The 20404-nt window shown below is 42.1% G+C and overlaps 2 protein-coding genes across 5 annotated transcripts in view; one reads left to right on the top strand and one right to left on the bottom strand.

The window, feature by feature from the left end:
* ralgps2 (Ral GEF with PH domain and SH3 binding motif 2) overlaps positions 1-20404 on the top strand; it is an 80905-nt gene that overhangs the window by 50474 nt on the left and 10027 nt on the right. For all 4 annotated transcript variants that reach the window (XM_034081342.2, XM_034081343.2, XM_034081345.2 and 1 more), the window contains exon 9: positions 343-469. In XM_034081342.2, coding sequence (XP_033937233.1) covers positions 343-469 — 127 coding nt within the window. The remainder of the gene's footprint in view (positions 1-342; positions 470-20404) is intronic.
* angptl1a (angiopoietin-like 1a) lies at positions 4604-19925 on the bottom strand. Its single transcript, XM_034081346.2, has 6 exons — positions 19618-19925; positions 9868-10124; positions 9114-9734; positions 6830-7023; positions 5664-5934; positions 4604-5543 (listed from the first exon to the last, which is right to left on the bottom strand). Exons 2-6 carry the CDS (start codon positions 10055-10057, stop codon positions 5356-5358), a joined length of 1464 nt encoding a protein of 487 aa, XP_033937237.1. The 5' UTR covers positions 10058-10124; positions 19618-19925; the 3' UTR covers positions 4604-5355.

Genomic DNA, 20404 nt, shown 5'->3' on the forward strand with positions numbered 1-20404 from the left:
TATATATACTGAACAAAAATATAAATGCAACTCTTTTGTTTTTGCTCCCATTTTTCATGAGATGAACTCAAATATCTAAAACATTTTCTATACACACAAAATAACCATTTCTCTCAAATATTGTTCACAAATCTGAACAAATCTGTGATAGTGAGCACTTCTCCTTTGCCGAGAGAATCCATCCCACCTCACAGGTGTGGCATATCAAGATGCTGATTAGACAGCATGATTATTGCACAGGTGTGCCTTAGGCTGGCCACAATAAAATATACACATACATTAAAGCTGTTTGTTTCTGTTAAATACTTTTCAACTCATTTCACTTTTTCTATCCCCCTTTAGTTACTGAGTCGGAGAGACAAGGCAGCTTTTGATCGGCTCGACTACCTGATGTCCAAAGAAGACAACTATAAACGTCTGAGAGACTTCATAAGCAGCCAGAGCATGGTCTCTTGTATACCATACCTAGGTAACAGACACAAACATACACGATACGTTATTTAAAGAATGCACTAAAATGTCTTTCTGCTTCTTATCTTTATGGACTGAAGGCTAATCTAAATACAAATCACCTGGGCCCAGGAGTTCAACACTTTTAATCCCTTTCAGATCAGATTTGGATTTTGGGGAGTTCAAAACCAAAAAACAGGATTAGGATCACTTTGATATCCGATCAGATCAGGAAATCCAATCCAAGCTTTAATCTGGATCAAGTCTTCAAAACGGGTAGTTCAAACCGACAACACAGGATTGGGATCAATTTGATCCCAAAAAACTGGATTATCCTGATCCCACTAGAGGGGTGGATTACCAGAGCAAAATGTACTGTACAATTTATTTTAAAATATGTTTCAATTTAAATTAGATGGCAACGTTTGTTAACTGAAATAATACACAATGTGTAGCCTTCATTGGAAATACATTTTATTTGTCCATGTTTTGCTCACGTTTGTGGTGGCCTATTTTGTTTTCAACCAAATGTTGATGACATAAATGTTTATGCTCATCAAAGTATCACAACAAAGATTGTCAATCACAAATGTAATTTAGATTAAATTAAAAATATCTTCAACAAAAAAAAAGTCCATCATCTGTCATCACCTTTCAAAAGTAATTGCGGACAATAGATGTCTCTGCAATGTGGTCTTTTGTCTTCCTTGTGTTATTTTTCATATCCACTAGATGGCGATTGGTAGGATTAAAGCACTGATATTCAGGATCTAGTCATCTTGAAAAGTCGTAATCTGGATCAGGGTGATCCTATCCTGAATTGCTTTGAACTCCAGGGACAAAATGTGTCCGATTTGTCTGATCCAGGATGACAAAAAATGGGATTTCAAAATCTGATCTGATTGAGATTAAAAGTTTTGAACTCCTTGGCCCTGAGTTTAACAAAAGGAGCTTCCTCTGCATGTGTGTCTGGTACCGTTATCTCTTGGATTACTCAGTGCCAGAGTCATCAATCAGTCACGTTTTATAGTCTGTTGTTCCTCGGTTTTTTCAGTACTTCTTTCAATAAGCTACTTGTTTCCGCTGTAGCCTATAAATGTTTACTCTGTCATCTAATTTCCTGACTTTTCATTTTACTCTGCTTCTTGGAGCAGAGGAATGTCGAACATACATTTGCTGATCCATTGTGGAACATCTCCAAGTAGCTGGAACAAACACATGAATCAGCGAGAAAGAAATATGAAGAAAGCTATATTTCTTCGACTTTTCTTTACATATTTTACCCCCTCTTTCTTCGGCTCCACTGCATCACACAGCAATGGTGAGTGTTGCAAGGAAAACACTCAGTGTGATGTAAGAGTGGACATGCGTGTGTCGTTTTATGGCTGCACTGTTTGTTCTTGTTTTGACTTTATGAGTGGAGGACTTTGATGTTCTTCGCCGACACGGCTGTTTCTCTTCTTGCCATCAGGCTCGCATCATGGCTACTACCGAGTGATTAGATGCTCAAGTATCTTCCAACAAACACGGACAAAAGCTAAAACAAGCTCAAGAGTCTGTTTGTCATTTTATAAACTTTTTAAACACTCATTTTCCACATTGCCTACGTCACAGAAATCTGGAAGCAATGACAGCTCGGGAAACAAATGCAAAGCTGAAGCTGTCGAATGCAATCGCTAGTTTAACCCAATGGCTCCCTCATTGTGTGTGTATGTTAAGAGGAAGGGAAGATTTTCCGTTTGGTAAGAGTTTCAGTGAAGTGTGACTCGTTGGCCGTTATTAGGGTGGAGTCTCCTTGGGTTGTAAGTCGTTGTACGTGTGAGCAGGCTGGTGTTTCCTTCCAGTGTGAGCCTGTCAATGATGTGTGTGGCCGTTTGATGTGTGACCAGCTGGCTGTCCGCAGCCAAGTTGGCACAAAGAAGGGAAATCACCGCTCTCTTGTTCTCAATGCGCCTCCTCCATCATAAACCCACTGAAAGCCGCAATGCTTGTTCCACAGCATCACTCCCAATAAGTGCTGGGTGTGTGACCGTTAAACCTGGGTTGGGTTTTTTTCCCATAATGTGTTTGTGTTCATGTTTACCTCTCTTGTCACCACTCGCAGTACCTGTTGTGCCTCAAATTAAAGTCGAAACCCACAGCAGAAGTCTAAAATGACCCTGTGCTTTTCTAAGTACTTAATACACCTCAGGTGGGTTGAGTACTACAAAGTGTATCTGTGTAGTTTTGAGACTTCCAATCATGTTTCTGTCTTTGCTCCAGTGCACCTGATGCTTATCTTCAGTGATAACGATGCTGGAGAAAGAGCCTTGTGTCTGTTGTGCGGTCACCAGGCTTTAGTTTTGTGTGTGTGTGTGTGTGTGTGTGTGTGTGTGTGTGTGTGTGTGTGTGTGTGTGTGTGTGTGTGTGTGTGTGTGTGTGTGTGTGTGTGTGTGTGTGTGTGTGTGTGTGTGTGTGTGTGTGTGTGTGTGTGTGTGTGTGTGTGTGTGTGTGTGTGTGTGTGTGTGTGTGTGTGTGTGTGTGTGTGTGTGTGTGTGTGTGTGTGTGTGTGTGTGTGTGTGTGTGTGTGTGTGTGTGTGTGTGTGTGTGTGTGTGTGTGTGTGTGTGTGTGTGTGTGTGTGTGTGTGTGTGTGTGTGTGTGTGTGTGTGTGTGTGTGTGTGTGTGTGAACCCTGACCTGCCATTAGGCTTGGCAGACACAGCCCCCTCATGTCTGCGCTCACCACAGTGGCCAGCCTGTTAAATGCTCAGATGAGCTTGTTCCTGTTCTCTGGCCAATCATGCAAAGACAAAGAGCCCAAAGAAACGTATGGCTCCACTGTTACAAATCACACACACTTTAAAATTCACCAGCCACGTAGTGAAAGCCACGCAACAGCAGCAGCAGCAAATTGGACGTACTGCAGTGCATCAAGTGTTTTTACAGTCCACACGGCCCCAAAACACAATCGCGCAGTGACATTTGTTTCAGGAAAAAAGTGCAGTTGCTTTAAAGCAAATCTTAACCGTTTTGTTACACAGATGAGGGAGAATCCGAAACATGACCTTTTGCAAACATAGGTTTTTACCTTTTAATTCTGAAAGTGTCTTATTGAGCAAGAGCTCATTATGTTGAAAGTTTCTTGACTCCCTCCTGCTCCAGCATGTTGTTGCTGTAGCTGTTGGAGTAGCTGTGGGACACAAGCAATGCTGGAATAATCGATACAAGGAAAAACACCAGGGGTAAGGTGTCATATGTAATCAGGAATGCAGCAAACTCAAACAATACTGGTTCCTTTGACCTTCAGCTTTTTGTGTAAAAAAAAACTAACACGAGAAGTTAGTACAGCCAAGCCTGGGCTGTTGGATATACAATGTTTTAGATGGCTGACAGCAAGCCTACCTGTCAGTTCTGCTGGCTCACTGTGTGTGTAAGAACTTAAGCCAAACAAATAGTTGACTGTGTCTGAGTCTCTCCTTCTGCAGTGTTTGCATCGGACGTCTCCTATCTGTTCTGACTTTCAGCTCCTCAGAGGGAAAGGTACACAGAGGAGCCACAATTTTCAAGATATAAGTTTGTAATTTACGGAAAGAAAAGCTTAACGGTTTAAGTGGAAGGAATGTTTCATCCTTCTCTTCCCCGTCTCTCCATCTCTTGCCTTTTATCATCTTTACTGTCTCCCAGGTTCTTATTTTAGTCTAAATTCTTCCATTATGGCATCATTTAATATCCTCCATGTCTTCACCTTGATACATTTGAATCCGCTTCTTCAAGGCTTTCTTTTTCACCTTAGATATTTCTTTCAAACTCTCGATATTGAATCTTCTCTCACTTACAGTCACAGTTCTTCTTTATCTTGCCCACTTACCTACGTTGATTATTAATCGTTATCCTTCTGACCTCCTTCAGTCAGGTATTGGCAGCTTATATTGCACTTAAATCAGATCGAAGAATTCTAAAGATGTTGGATTTTAGGTGATTGTATCATCCTTTATACCGATAAAGCCTTAGCTCATATTTTACATACTTAAAGTTTGACAATAACAGTGGAAATACTTTTAAAACCTGTATTTTTACTATTCATCAGTCTCACCTTTATGAACTAGAAGATGGACTAACTGTGTTTGTGTGTGTGTCTCTGTTCAACTGTCATTAATGTAGCAGTACATGAGAGAACTTTTTTCAAATAATTGTTTTATTACAGGGCTTGATATAAAACAACCACGACTATACTTACTATAAATACACTGATAAATAACAACGAATGGCAGAGTGACAACATTGTGAACAATCAGCCTGAGCAGAATCACACCGCTTAAATTACCATTCACAAATTAAACCAAATATATTTACATACCATAGCCAGCTCAGCCATATGTACATTGGAAAAGCACACTGTTGCACAAGATCATTTTCTGGGGGGTTTTATAGAAACCCCAGAAGTCCAAAAGAAAAACCCAGAAACGAGTGGGCCGAAGGTTAAGCAAGTCCTGTTCCCTAACTGGCGACACAACTTTACATTTTAGCGTTTTTACATACATTTCTTAAACATCCCATTAAATCCAACACCTCTTGTATGGGCGACACTACTTTCATTAAGTCATCATTAGCTGCTCAGAAGAAATCCCATGTCTCTAGTAAATGACCATTTCCCTTTTTATAAGATGCTGATTATCATCAAGATTGAGTAAAATAGGACATTTGAGAATAATACTTGATGGTCCTAGAAAGCTTGATGGACTATAACTTTCCAGACTGAAAGATGGAAGATGGAGCAGTGACTTGGGAAAGGCACTGGCATCAGTTTTCATTTCAAAGTCAACTTTGTAGCTAGTCATAGCAACACTTTTAGAGTCTTAATTCCTCCTTCGTATTTTACAAGGAGGGACACGGAGTTGCATTCAAAGGGAACTGAAGTGCTGTGTTTCAGTCAATCGGTCGGATCATAAGGCGGACTGACTTAAGGGAGTAGAACCCTCCTCCATAGTCTGCCCAGAAGATCCCATCCTGAAATTTGCTTCGGTAAACTCCCCCGCTGTACCACACGCCATTCAGGTTAGTCTGGCCACATGAATTGTACCACCAGCCACCCTTATGGAAATGGGCGCAATTACCTAATAGAGAGAGACACAACATGACACAAAAGATGAGTATAAAACCCTTTGATGTGTCACTTTACTACCAGTTATTTGAAAAAAAAAACATTTGGAATTCAGCTTACTACTCCCCCTTACCTGAAAATGCATCCTTGTCGCGATCCAGCGTGGTGAACTGTTTGCCGTTGTGGCTGCTGAAGGAGTCCCCGGCGTTGCCCTGGTAGGTGCCGAGCCTCAGCCGATAACCCCCGCTCTCTGGCTCCAGGTGGAAGCTGCTGTACTCGGCGTACACCTTCTTCCCCGTCCAATCCTCCATCTCTATCATCAGCTTATAGTCGCCCTGCTTCCCCAGGTTGTAAATATTTTCCAGCCCAAGCCAGTGTTCACCATCTATGTTTCCAAAGCCTTTCTGTAGGGGACAAGCACCACAGCATGTTCTTTCTCATTAATTGTCAGTTGTGGTTTCATGTAAAAATGGCATTGCAACGTAGCGTAAACCAATAAAGTTCTGTATTAATACGAGTAAGTCGACACTTGAGTGAGCCAAGTGGTGAAAGAACAGTTTTCTTTTTATTCTGTGGTTACAGAGCGCCTACCATGTCCAAAAAACATAAACAGTAAAGCTGAGCTAAGACTTTCTAGCAGGGTGCTGAGTTTAAAGGAGCCTGCAATCAAGTAAAAGGCTTGAATGGCCGGGGCAATTGAGATTTGGCCTCAGCTGGATGGAGAGTTGACTAAAGCTAAATGCAGAAACACATTTATGTTCCTGATTTAAACAACATGTTGGTATTGATTTCTTGAACCAATTTTATGGCAGGAAAGAAAACTCTTTCCATTTCCATATTTTTTTAAGAGGAACCTTGGAGACCCGTCAGGCTGTGACTGTTTTTCAAAACGTATTTGTCTGTCCCCTGCTTTGTTACTTCCTGTCTCACATCTCAATCACAACATTTGAACCATTACAAGAAGAGGTTGAAGAGATCCTCCCCAGTGATGTTGAACTGTGTTTCCTTGTCAGCTCACTGTTTCTTATGTCTATGCAGATCCCTGGCTCTAGCTGTTGGCTCTTTCAGTGCGAGGAAATCCCCTGCTAAGCTGTTTTCATTGATGGAGATAGTGCTTGCTTAGTGGCCCCGATTTGAACTGCTAAAAGTGGGTCGCTTAGGGAATGGGAAAAGAAAAGCTGTGAAATCAGTTCTCGCTCCTGCTTAAATATATTTATTCCAGCCATTTAAACCAGGAAGAGTCAACACTTAGGCGATACAATGTTATGATATCTCAAATCTCGTCGATGACAGCCCTACCTTGTAGTTGTCCCAGTTCCGAAAGAAGTTTACAGAGCCATCTCTCCTCCTTTGCAGCACAGTCCATCCTCCATTGTCAAGGCCATGTTCACACCAGGCTTGTATTAACCGGTCACTGCCATCGGTCTTAAGCAGGTACATCCCACTGGTGGTGTGGCCTGCCTGCCGCACCTGGAAACAGTCTTTGAACGGACCTGTGGACAGAAAGAAGGTTGAATACCGACACGATTTCACAACGTTTGTATTTAAGGGAATCCCTATTGTAAAATCAGCATTCTCTCACAATCTATTGTTATAGGGCAACTTGCATTATCATTATATTCCAATTATTCCTCTGTTTCCTAAGTATTTGGGGATTAGTAGTTCATGATTCTTTGCTCAACTAGTAAAAAGACAGTTTTGAACTAATGACTTATATAATAATAATATTTTATAGGTTGTATATCTATATTTTTTGTAACTATATTTTTTGTAACTCTAGTTATAATTCCTACTAAAATCCTCCATTGAAAGATTTTATTCAGTTTGAGCTCACTGAACAAAATATACTGTACAGTTCCTTGAGTTGAACAAGATGTCTGGTTTTATTGCATATGCAAAACTCATCATCATCATCAAGTCTAGCAGTTCGAGACAGCAGACACGAGGAAAAGGGAGCGAAAGTAAAGTTTGACTGGATGTATTGTGGCCACATTCTTTTCAAAATACCATTTCTATTACAAAGTTACACAAAGAAATGAATGAATATTGACTTAGGTTTAGCCTTCAAATTAGGCAATATGGTAGCACTGCACCCAGAGCTGAAGCAGCTGAACCCCAACCCACCATATTTCCTCTGTTTTCCCCTGTGTGAATGTGTATTAAACCAGCATGAACACCGGCATTGTGTGGGGGCCTCCGGGGCCTAAAGGTCCATGGAAGATGGTTTTCTCAGCTGAGTGTAGGAGCACATAGGGACCCAGTGTATTGCCCTAGCACAGATACCTAAAACTCCCCAGCACAAGCTTGTATTTTTCTTGCAATGATATGTCTTCGTCAGACGTGTCAGTGAGGGGGTTCTCTGATGTATTCCCTCTTTCTCCTTTCCTTTCACTTTCTTGTTAGGTTCTCCGAACAGAGCTTTTACGGCTTGGGGTTACAAATAAATCTGGTAAACAAGCCATAATGGTTGAGAAAGGGCTTGCCTGGACCAAACTGTGGTCAGGTACTGTGTATTTTACAGTTAAAGTAAAACTTTATGGTCGAAAGCCTAATAGTGGTATTTGGTGGCTTGTATTTGGGGGGGATGAACTTTTCCCTTTTTTCGTTTATGATTTAGATCCCTTGATTCCATTCACTCTCAGTCTTATACATTTAACAGAAAGGACAAGTATACATCCGTATCAGCAGGAATTGGATACATATGTTGTATGGACACAAGATGTAGAAATATATATTTTTTTTCCCCTAAAACTTAACACATGATGGATGATGCGTCAGCCAACAAATCCGATATGATCCTTCTCTGGCTTTCCGTTGCTTCTTTTGGTTGTAAATACATGAACAGGATCCAGATTGAAAGCCTTGTTTAAGTCATTGGTGCACTGATACTTCAGCTTCTCTGAAGACCTCCCTCTCAGTTAGAGACCATTTCAAATATTAATATCTCCCATGGGTGCTATTGCTCCATTGTTGTGTTTGTTTCCATGGTACCCAACCAACACCAAAGTACATGGACATTTATTTTCATTTTTAACCTAAAATATTTTGTGAGTGAACGCAGTGAATTTTAAATTGGAGATAATCTTGCTTCAAAGTCAGAATTTTTCAATCTCTGTGAGATCAAAAGTACAGCAGTCTCTCCTATCTGACTTTTTGCTGTCCGTCTGAAGTGTGCTCCGTTACGTCTAAACCTGGCTTCTTTTTATGTCTTGCATGGACTTACTGTAAATCTGACTAAATCCTATGAAGAAGCTTTATATTACTGTTCTCTGATGTATTTTGAATGCAGTTCAAAGCGGTTTTATCTGCATCCCACCAATGAAGTACACATGCTCAGTACTGTACAGCCAATACAAACAGCCAAGTAGGAATCATTGGAATGTATGATTTCACTGCCTTTACATCATGCCAAGGATTAGCCAACAGTGCCTCAGCAATACCAACTTCTGCCAAACATTACGTTCTTCATAGCACTTGGTAGTTGTCCCAATTAATCTCACACACAACTTACAAAGAACAATTGCCTTGTGTTCAGACAATTATTTCTTTCCGTATCCCATTCCAAGTTCAAATTGGTACTTACCATCAGAGGTAAGTGTTCCCTGTGGTGGTGGTGGGTCAATCCCAAAAGGACTTGCAGTAGGGGATTCCATGCGTGATCCTCTAGGAAAGGCCCGGTTGTTATGGTCCCTCTGTATCTCATTGGTGAAACGGCTGTTAACTGGTAGATGCTGCGGGACCACCTGTACCAGGGGGGGAACAACAGGCAGCTCACCGCGCCCCGCAGTCCTCATACACTGTTCCTCCAGTGCAGAGATGAGAATGGACTGGTTGTTGACCACTCCTGCCATTGTTGCAAACCTGGACTCCAGCTCCTTATACCTTGAAGCCAGTCGCATCATTTCAGAGGTCACATTGAGGACGCGGTTTTCCAGCTGGACCAGCTCCAGAGAGTTGTCTCTTTTCCTGATGATCTCATGCAGCAGCTGCATGTAGAGTTGGGTCACCCTGGAGTTCATGTTCCTGCTTTCCTTCCGCAGCAGCTTCATCTCATTTACCAAGTTACCATCCACATCCACCACCAGGTGCAGCGTCTCAATCTCAAGCCTCTGTTTATTAAGCACCTCCCGCACATCTGAAATGTCCATACGGGTCACTCGGTCCTTGTCTGGCACTGGGCCTGTGGTGCTGGCACAGATTGGACCTGTTGACAGATGTGAAATACATAGGAGATTACCAGGAAGCAATTTGGAGTTTTTGAAAAGCAAGGATTTGTTACATGAAATATATTGGGAAAAACCAAAGGTATATGACATAAAATAAGTGATCCTTTGAACCTGTGATTCTCTCCTCGGGCACAAGGAAGGTGTAGGAACACTTTTTGCCATCAGGATTGATGGGGGCTCTTTTACTCCTACGGAGAGTAGGCTCTTTGGTCCTGCGTGCATCAATGGAGCTCCTGCAGAAACCTTCCTCCCAGAGGGAGAGGCAGAGCAGGGCGCACAGGCTCCACACCAGCCCCTGCATGCTTCTGGCTGGTTAGATGGATAGATGGACAGCTACTGGTGCTCCCTCCAAGTCCCCCCAGGCCTCCCTGCAAGAAAACAAGATCTTAAGAGTCAGGACCCTGAGCAGACACTTCTTTGTTTACAACATTTTACAAAATGAATGTTAAAAGCAGGGGTGTTTGATGTATGCTTTCCCAGAGTCGAGGAACTAGCTGTCGGATGCTTTACAATTTTAATGAAAAGGTATCTGACACTTTTTTTAAATATTCACAGACAATCAGTTATTCTTTGGAAAAGTGCTCACTCTGTGTTTAACCAGAGTTGTCAGATCATTGTTTCACATATAGTTGTTTATGTTAAAGAACCAAAGAGAGAACCCATTTGCCCACGGGACGTGGTCTGCTTTCTGTCTCTAGTCGTTCTCCGGCTGACAGAGACCCACAACTTTAAGCTTCTGATTCATGTCCTTAAGTTCCAAGCATTTGGTTGAAAATGCCTCTAAAAGGGTTCAAGCCCTCCTTTCCTGCATAGATATCTGACATAAATTGACCCCTTCTTCTGATTTGCAGTTTCCTGTGAGAGCAGTTAAAAGTTCTAACTACTGAGCACCCACTGCTCCACCTGGCTCCATACATTAACCCATAATTTATGGTAGGAGTTATTATTTGTGTTTCACAAAACACATAATTAAGCGTCGCTACAAGGGCAAGAGTCCATCCAAGGAAAACAGTTTGTGTAGAGTTGTTTTCTAATCTGAAGGGTGACTGCCGGCACTCCCTCGCCTCCTATCCTTGCTGATGTTAGCTCTGTTTCTCATCAGTGCACAGTGCTCCATTTAACACCCTGTCTTGGGCATGCAAAACACTCTTTAGTCCTCCTTATCCACTCTGTCACTCTTCATCCAATCTTTACTTGGTGCCACCTCATTAAGTCCTACCTCCACCCTGAAACTCAGGCCCTTTGTGTCCCATATGATGCCATTGTGGTTCTTTAGGAATTCTGTCACTTGGAACGATATCGAAAAGGGACAGAATTACAGCTCGTACTGGACATCTCGCTGGTATGCATAAGCTTGTGTGTCCATCGGTATGATTAAATACCGTGCGTGCATGACTGTCCAGAGACGTTATTCTTTTTCAGGACCATGTGTTTTTCCAGCAGCCAATGTGTCTGACAGCGTAACCAGGTACTGTATCCTTGCTGACCTCGTGAGAGATGCTAATGACTTTAACAGCAGCGTTACCAGTATCGGTTCTCTCAACTACGTCTTCTCTTCCAGACAGGCTTTCTACTGTCGCTTGGAGTTCCATAAGTGTTTATATCCAGCATCATCAGCGTCATCGAGTATGAACTGGACAGGCAACATTACAGCTCATCCATCAGCTATCACCTCCTTAATTTATTTCTTGTTATACTTTTATTTTCCGTCTCCTCCACTCTGTTCTCTCTTTCCTGTCTTCTGGAGTCTGTTTTCGTCTTGGTAGGTGGTTCTGAGTACGAAGGGGCCTAGTCCCTTTTATGGAACCACAACATATCAAAGACATTCCAGGGAACATGGAGAGGTCACCAGTGTGTCTTTGAGTTTACGGCGCTTCCTCAGAACAAGCAGAGCAGCTTATTTTTTCCACCCCATCAAACCAAAACTGAACCCTGTTGAAGTGCTTGGGGACTGGGAAAGCATTTGAGTGGAAAATGTAAAGTGGTCACCTATGGGAATAAAGATTCATGCAAATGAATGGGCCTTCGCATACTTTGTTTTCAGTCAGTACGTTGTTTTTGCTGAGATTGGAAATGTTGATTTCCCTCTGCAATCTCATAGCTTAAGGGTGATGCTTGTACAGATCAGTGCAGCTGCCCTACTTGACCAACTATATTGGGTTGTCAGAGTTGGAATGGGCCATTATTCTGGTCAGATGCCTAAACTTACATTTCGTCACGAGTACATGTACTACGTAATGACAATAAAGTTGAATCTGAATCTGATTATTCTATGAATAGCATCAGCAACTTTTCAGATTCAGCACAAATACTAAAAGTCCACGCATGGCTGACGAGACACCACTTGGATGTTTCTCAGCAGGCTGCACTTACATTTGAAGGACCCGTCTGTTACTGAATCTCATTTAAGTTACAATAGAAGTACTTTTCAATTCCTGTATTTATGTTTTTCTGCTTTTTTTATGACAAGTTAATCCAAGTAGAGAGGATTTACTATATGCTTTGAATGATTTCCATGTTCTGTAAAAAGACTGCTGTTTTATTTAAGCTATCATTTACTAATACTACATGTCTGGTGTGTGCCTTGGCTTGAATACGCAATCTTCCCTCACATTGTGTGAGTCGCGTGTTTATTGAGCTTGAAATTAATTGTAAGGTACTCGAGAAATGTAACTCTTAATCTGAATCAAGAGGATCACTGATCTATGAGCGCAGATACTACAGAGACAGAACAAGGGAAGGAGATGAGAAACGACAGTATTTAAGGCTGACACAAAGCACTCTGATTTAAAAAGAAAGCACACACGACACTGGATTGAAGATGGAAGATACTTATAGTGATAGACAGTGTCATTTTCCACTTCCTGGCCAGGTATGAACTTAAGGCAGCTTCTATCATAGATTGAAATACTCTTATCCCTCCTAAGCCTTGAAAGATTTGCACTCTTTCCTAAAATATTTTCCTCTTTCATATTTTTGTCTACGGAATTACTTTTCCTCTTTGTTTACTTTCCCTTCACTTTCGAATACTTTCCTTTCTCTTTTCTTTTTCTGTTTTGTGTCCTCTATTCTCTCTCTCCAGGTCTTTTTGTTACCGCCAAATCACTTAAGCAGCAGGCTGAACATACATTTGAAAGTCACAGGCTGTAAAAAGTAGAGCAAGTAATGGATAGTTAAACGGATTATCTCTTCAATTTGAGGAGGATTTATTACATTTCTTGTTTTCTCAGCCCTATTGACAAACAGCTGTTAAATTCTGTAACATCCATGTGAAACGTGGAATAAAAGACTTGCACTGGGCCCTTTTACTTTGCCTATATTTTTTCATCAGTATGAGCTTCCCAAGTGCACTGCTGGGTCCTCACCACACTAATAGTTATAAATAGCCAGCAGACATATAACTGTCTTTTTAATTGTTCTAATTTCCCTCTGTCTCTGTCTGTCTTGGCTGTGGTTTAAATCATCGTCATGGCTGTGGCACAGTTTAAGAAAAGGCTGTGTTTTATTTGTGGCATACTTTTGCCCTTTTTTTACACTCGATAAAGCCCACAACTATTTCTTAATGGGTTTGTCTTGCTTAAATTATGTTCACCCCAATCTCACACTGGAAGTGTGCATATAGTGAGGACACTATATTTTGTGTGTGGATGTTTTCACTTTAATGATCATTAGCTTTGCCCCCAAGTTATTTTCTTCTGCATGTCGTCAGAGAGGAATTGAGCAGAGAAGTCATTAAGCTGGACGTCTGCTTACATTACTGCTGGACGGGAGAAATGTGTTTTGCCACATTGGTTAAACAGTGTAAGGGATGTTGGTTTTTACCTCAGAAAGACAGCCATATGGCTTCAGGTTACTCAGTATGACGTGCACATACGCCTAATTAACTAATTGATGAACAACCTTTATAAACGGCTTCTATTGGAAATTGGTTCAATGCAGGTTTGTGCTGTATGTCACTGTTTTTACTTTACTTATACATACTTATAACATAACCATACAGGCAAATTTAGATCTCTCTTAAGCAGTTTCAGCAAAAAAAAGATCAATATAACATTAAAGAAGGTAGGACTGCTGCCGAACTGTTGTGTGAATTCGTATTAGCTAGGTATACCCAATACACTGGCACAGTTTATATATGTACAATATAATTACAGTCGTAAGAAAAGAAAAGTCAGAAAATCTAATACCATATTTTGTCTTTCTTGATGTTTTGAACGGGCATAAAATGAACACAATCGGGTAGGATATGTTGTGATGATGTGCCATTATATATTGTGCACTGGACCGTTCATGCATGTTTTAGGTGAGAAGCATGAACCAAAGCCCATAAGAGTGTCACATTTATATTCAGGCTGTCATCATACCAGAAGTTCTGTTTGGCGGTTGCGTGGGTTTCAAAGCTCCCGGTCTCCTGCAGTTTTCACCAGTCTCTTGCTGGAGACAAATCATTTATATTTTTATAGCCGATGTATTTTCCAGCCTCAAAATCCTGAGCTTCCACTCCTACATCTGGCCCTCAGACTTTCCCACAACATGTCCAAAATGCCCTAAAACACACAACACATCACTGGTCAGAAGAAAGAGAGAAAAGTAAAAGCATTTCGGGGGGGGAGTGAAAGAAAAGAGAGTTAAATAAACTGCAGCACCGCTTTACATGACAACATGGAGTGCAGCCAGAGCCTTTTATCCACACATGATGTCATCGGCGGCCACTGTTTTAGAGTTTCATGACCATTCATATTATTTTTCCCTCAGAAGCACAAAATGACTCCTTGTTTTGTGCTTGCTAAAACAATTGGTTACAGAGCCACGGGTGGGAAAAAGAAGAAAATCTGACAGCTGAGAAACCATTTTACTAATTTGTAATAAAGGACAGGAAGGAGGGCAAAGAAATAGCTATGTGAGGTTATTGAGGACAGAGGCTGTGAGCACAGCATGAGTGTGGAAGTAGTTCAAGTACTGACATTATGAAACAATTAAAGAGAACAACACTAAAGCAAACTCTTAAAGCAGCTCTAACAAAAACAAGAAAAGGTCATAAAATCCTCATCAGCGAAATGGAAGAAAGCCAAGTGTGATTAAATCCCGCTACTACAGGAGAATAGGAAATACAGTGGGGCAAAAAAGTATTTAGTCAGCCACCAATTGTGCAAGTTCTCCCACTTAAAAAGATGAGAGAGGCCTGTCATTTTCATCCTAGGTATACCTCAACTATGAAAGACAAAATGAGAAGAAAAAAATCCAGAAAATCACATTTTCTGTAAGTCTTTTCACACACTGTTGCTGGTATTTTGGCCCATTCCTCCATGCAGATCTCCTCTAGAGCAGTGATGTTTTGGGGCTGTCGCTGGGCAACACAGACTTTCAACTCCCTCCAAAGATTTTCTATGGGGTTGAGATCTGGAGACTGGCTAGGCCACTCCAGGACCTTGAAATGCTTCTTACGAAGCCCGGGCGGTGTGTTTGGGATCATTGTCATGTTGAAAGACCCAGCCACATTTCATCTTCAATGCCCTTGAAGGCAGGTTGTCACTCAAAATCTCACGATACATGGCCCCATTCATTCTTTCCTTCAGTCGTCATCAGTCGTCCTGGTCCCTTTGCAGAAAAACAGCCCCAAAGCAGGATGTTTCCACCCCCATGTTTCACAGTAGGTATGGTGTTCTTTGGATGCAACTCAGCATTCTTTCTCCTCCAAACATGTCTAGTTGAGTTTTTACCAAAAAGTTCTATTTTGATTTCATCTGACCATATGACATTCTCCCAATCCTCTTCTGGATCATCTAAATGCTCTCTAGCAAACTTCAGACGGGCCTGGACATGTACTGGCTTAAGCAGGGGGACACGTCTGGCACTGCAGGATTTGAGTCCCTGGCAGCGTAGTGTGTTACTGATGGTAGCCTTTGTTACTTTGGTCCCAGCTCTCTGCAGGTCATTGACTCGGTCCCCCCGTGTGGTTCTGGGATTTTTGCTCACCGTTCTTGTGATCATTTTGACCCCACGGGGTGAGATCTTGCGTGGAGCCCCAGATCGAGGGAGATTATCAGTGGTCTTGTATGTCTTCCATTTTCTAATAATTGCTCCCACAGTTGATTTCTTCACACCAAGCTGCTTACCTATTGCTAGATGCAGTCTTCCCAGCCTGGTGCAGGTCTACAATTTTGTTTCTGGTGTCCTTTGACAGCTCTTTGGTCTTGGCCATAGTGGAGTTTGGAGTGTGACTGTTTGAGGTTGTGGACAGGTGTCTTTTATACTGATAACGAGTTCTAACAAGTGCCATTAATAAAGTTAACAAGTGGAGGACAGAGGAGGCTCTTAAAGAAGAAGTTACAGGTCTGTGAGAGCCAGAAATCTTGTTTGTTTGTTTGTAGGTGACCAAATACTTATTTTACTGAGGAATTTACCAATTAATTCATTAAAAATCCTACAATGTGATTTCCTGGATTCTTTCCCCCCACTCTGTCTCTCGTAGTTGAAGTGTACCTAGGATGAAAATTACAGGCCTCATCTTTTTAAGTGGGAGAACTTGCACAATTGGTGGCTGACTAAATACTTTTTTGCCCCACTGTATATATTGAACATTGCATGTTGGAAATATTAATAGGGAAAGGTGGATACAAAGATATAATGGGATTTGTCTCTGTGTTTGATAACTTGAACTAGTAGTTTAGACTGGAGCCCTTTCGATTAGATTTGAAAAATGAGGTGGAAAAACAAAGACGTTGTGTAAGACTAATAGTTTTTACTTAAAAAGACATTAGCCTGTCGTTAGAGCCAACCAACCCAATAAAAGAAAGAAGTAGTTTCTGCCTCCTGCTTTCTAGCTGCTGAGTTGTCTTCCTTCATGATGCTGTATTACTTTGGAGACCCCAAACACCCCTGAGGCCCCTTGGCCCCATCTTTCCTCTGTAGTGAAACTCTAAACATGTGGGCTGATGTTGAGGGTCAGAGGTCTATATGCAGGATTAGGGTGCAGCTCCACCCTTCCTCTGCCTCAACCCCCCACCCGTCCGCTCCACAACCCCCTGCAATCAATCGCCCTTTGTGAAACACGGGTTCCCCCTCTTCCTCAGCACAAACATAAATGCACAAACACACACCTCTTATGTTGGAGCTATCCAGAATGCATATAAGGCCGCCTCTCTCTGTCATACTTTGTCAAGATAAGGGCTCTCCAACACCCTCCTCCATCACTCCGTGACATCCTCTCACCTCACACAGCCTGTCCATCAACACAAACACAACTCATTGTGCACAAACTCACAATAATATGTGCAGGCGAAATCTTAATTTGTGCCTACAATCTGCCACAGTTTCCCGCAGTAATGTATTGCACAGGCTAATAGATTAGCTCAGGTGGCTTTTCTCTGATTGAATTATACTCGTAAAGGGACACTTGGCTTCAAACAAACACACGCTGCGGCTAATGTTTCACGCATTGGAAAAGAGCTGGAGGAGGGTCAGGGCAGAGAGGAGAGCCGGGAGGAGGGACTATTAACATTTTACAGCATTTATACAGATGTTTTTCAGATTTAGGAGATCACTCATAACCATTCAAACTTTCTTTGGTTTTTTTCTGCCCTAAGTGGCACCTCACCTTAAGCTCTTACCTCTGACTGCACATGCTTTGTATTAGTTGAATTGGCAAAGAAGAACGCATAAACTCAAACAAATTGCCCACTGGCTCTACTTCGTTACATACCTCCTCTTCTCTTGAGTGTTTGTCCTGACGTCCAGCCTGACCTCTTCCTCCCTACGGTGACCTGTCTGTTCAACTGTGTCCAAGCTCTCATTAGGGAGATCCCAATTAAGCTTCACAGTGCAGCTACAGACTTGTCTTTCTTTGAATGTTTGCTACAGCCTCGGCTCATTTTTTCTTTTTTTTCTTTACCAAATCCACCAGCGCTACAGGCAGCACTGTGGTGCATGATATAGCTTTGAGTTTTAAGAGGTAGACTATGTCTGGCTTGTTTCGCTGTGGTTGGTGTAACCGCATGTGGTCAGCAGTGTTTTCAGACAAGCCCATGTCTGTATCCAGAGTGTGTGTTATCTGTGTCTGCTTCTATACAGTATGTGTTCTACTGATAAGATCACCTGAGGCTGTTTCTGTGCAACACACAGCCTCAGGTCACATGGTGAGATACGATTGGCCCATCACCTAAAAAACACAAAATGACTGTTGCTGGCTGATTGAGCTTTCAATCTCCTGCTGCGTAACAACATAGTGTGTGACGGGACAGCCGGGGGAGGGCAGCGGTTAGTGGGCCCCGACAGCTGACCCACACACTACCTGACCGCTATTTATTGCCATGTCCTGGGAGTTTTAAAAACGTAAAATAGGAAGATCATCAAACGGAAAGTCTGATGTGATTTATAGTCACGGTTGAGGGTTAAGAGAATGGTTAGTTTATGGTTGGGTTGGTTGTAATGATCCATTTAAAGCTTTCTCCCAGACTCTGTCCCCCAGCACAGAATGTTCTGGATATTTCTCAGACAGCTGCTCCCTTTTCTCTTTATCTTTTCAGTTTTTCTTTTCCAGGCTGAGTTATTATAGGTATTGCTATTCTGATTTATTACTGTAAGGGAAAAGCCAGAAGGCTCATGAAATGTTTTCTTAGCCTTTTGCCATCTCTCATTTTAATAAAAAGTGTGTGTGTGCGTGTGTGTGTGTGTGTGTGTGTGTGTGTGTGTGTGTTCTTATACTTGTGTGTGTGCTCAGTGCTGTCCTCGCTCATGGTCATTTACAGCATTCACAGATGTGGCTTTGTAGCAAACAGAATACTTTCCACGGATCACACCAACAGGCCATGAATGTAAGTGAAAACATTGGAAGATAATTGTGAGTTGCTGATATGGAAGTGCTCCAGATTGATGCTATTAAGGTTCAAAGCTTTTGAGATCATGGCATTTAAATGGCTGTCTCTTATGTCCATGGGGTGTATGAGATAGAGGATGTGGTCAGGGTTGGATTACATTGTATCATCACTTGCACCCCCCCCACCCCTTCAACAGACTTCTCAAAGAAACATCTTGATAACTTTTAAGGAAACAGCAATTTGTTTTCTGTGCATCTCGGTGATCTCCCGACCCCCAGGCGAGGGGAAGCATGTGCTGAGAGATATGTCATCACCTCATTAGGCGTAGCATTATTGATCTAACCCTGATTCCACCAGGCTGACTCATCCCTGCACCCACCAGTAGACCGGCTCAGATGGTGCTGGATTAGGAAACCAAAAGCCGAGAAAAAATAAACAAGCCTGGCTCCAGAGTTTAAATCTCTCCATCAGATCGGTCTCACTCGTGTGTTTTGCTGGAATTCCCCTTTAGCTTTCTGTTATTTGTCAGATCCGGCATTCTGTAAACTTTAGTTTCATTATAACACCTCTACTTGTTCCAAAGGAAAGCAGTGACAATGACAACATCATTTTCAATATTTAAAGCTTTTTCTTTACATTACTATTTTCTACACAATGGAAACTCTAAAAGCACCGTACTTAACAAACCGGTTCCTGTATTTTGCCTCCACAAATGGCGTTCTCGTGCCTTTTTAACATCCGATACTTCTCATAAGCTACAGGTCACATGTGTTGAGTTGATTACAAATGATGATGATTTCAGCATGCTGTATACACAGTATATTGCAGGCCTCAGAGTCTAGAGAAAAGCCAAAGAAGCGTTGCTAAATGTTTCTGTCTGCTGCCGGAGCCTCCAGTCACGAAACGTCCTAACCTCTCCAACCTCTCAGCCAGAGCTCTCGCAGCTGCCCAGTCGCACACACATACTGTCATGCTGACACACACACGCACACACGCACATACTCCAAAACAAACTTGAAACAGAATTAACAGAGGCAACATTTACCTTGTTTTGTTACCAGTAGTGGGGGTGTGTTTCCTTCAGTTATAGTTTCACGTGTGTATTGTTTTGTGTCTTCACCGAGCTGCATTGTTTAGGACTCATCTCTCTGTCTCTTTATCCCAGTCTTCTGAGTCGCTCCTCCTGTCCTGCAGCATGAAATCTCAATATGAAAGCTTTTTTCTTTTGGCTAAGGCCCTACTTCCGAAAGATGCGCTCCTCTCTGTGGACTCAGCTGTCCTGGGGCCCGGGCTGGGGCATGGTTCAATAGCCGGCCACTTCCACAGACTGAGCCTTGACGACTGATGCCTTGAGTTTTTCACAAAGGATGGGGGAGACCAGTAGAGGGAGGGGAAGAAGGAAGAGAGGGGAGGAGAAGGGGGATGTGGGAGTTTGAGATTGCCTTTTTTCTTCCCCTCTCAATTTTTTTTGTAGCCAAGCCCACCTCTGATGTCACTCTGATGGAAAAAAGAGAATAACAGAGCTGCCTCATTAAGTTGCCATCCTTAACAATAACCGTCTTGGTTCTAATATAGAAAAATAAAAGTGTGTTGAGTGAAAGGAAATGAGACCAGCTTGAAGTGTTTGTGCCGAGTGTGGGGCACAGGTAAACTGCTTTGACCGTTTTTCTTTAATGACGACCCACATTCCCCTCTTTCTCTTTGCTTTCCCCTTTCTGAGTGGGAAGAGCGGATTGTAATGCTGCCGAGGTTTTTGAGCAACTTCCTGTAGTGCTCTTATGAGAGCAGGAGAAAAAGGAAGGCAGATGAAGACAACTTGTTATTGGAGCAAA

Source organism: Pseudochaenichthys georgianus, chromosome 4 (genome assembly GCF_902827115.2).
Source record: "Pseudochaenichthys georgianus chromosome 4, fPseGeo1.2, whole genome shotgun sequence".
Lineage (NCBI taxonomy): Eukaryota > Metazoa > Chordata > Actinopteri > Perciformes > Channichthyidae > Pseudochaenichthys > Pseudochaenichthys georgianus.

Excerpts from the sequence above, each read along its gene's own strand:
- angptl1a (XM_034081346.2), bottom strand. The coding sequence starts at position 10,057 with ATGCAGGGGCTGGTGTGGAGCCTGTGCGCCCTGCTCTGCCTCTCCCTC. Across the intron at positions 9,735-9,867 it reads GCCCGAGGAGAGAATCACAG|GTCCAATCTGTGCCAGCACC; the intron begins GTTCAAAGGATC and ends ATCTGTCAACAG. Across the intron at positions 5,544-5,663 it reads CGACAAGGATGCATTTTCAG|GTAATTGCGCCCATTTCCAT; the intron begins GTAAGGGGGAGT and ends TCTCTCTATTAG.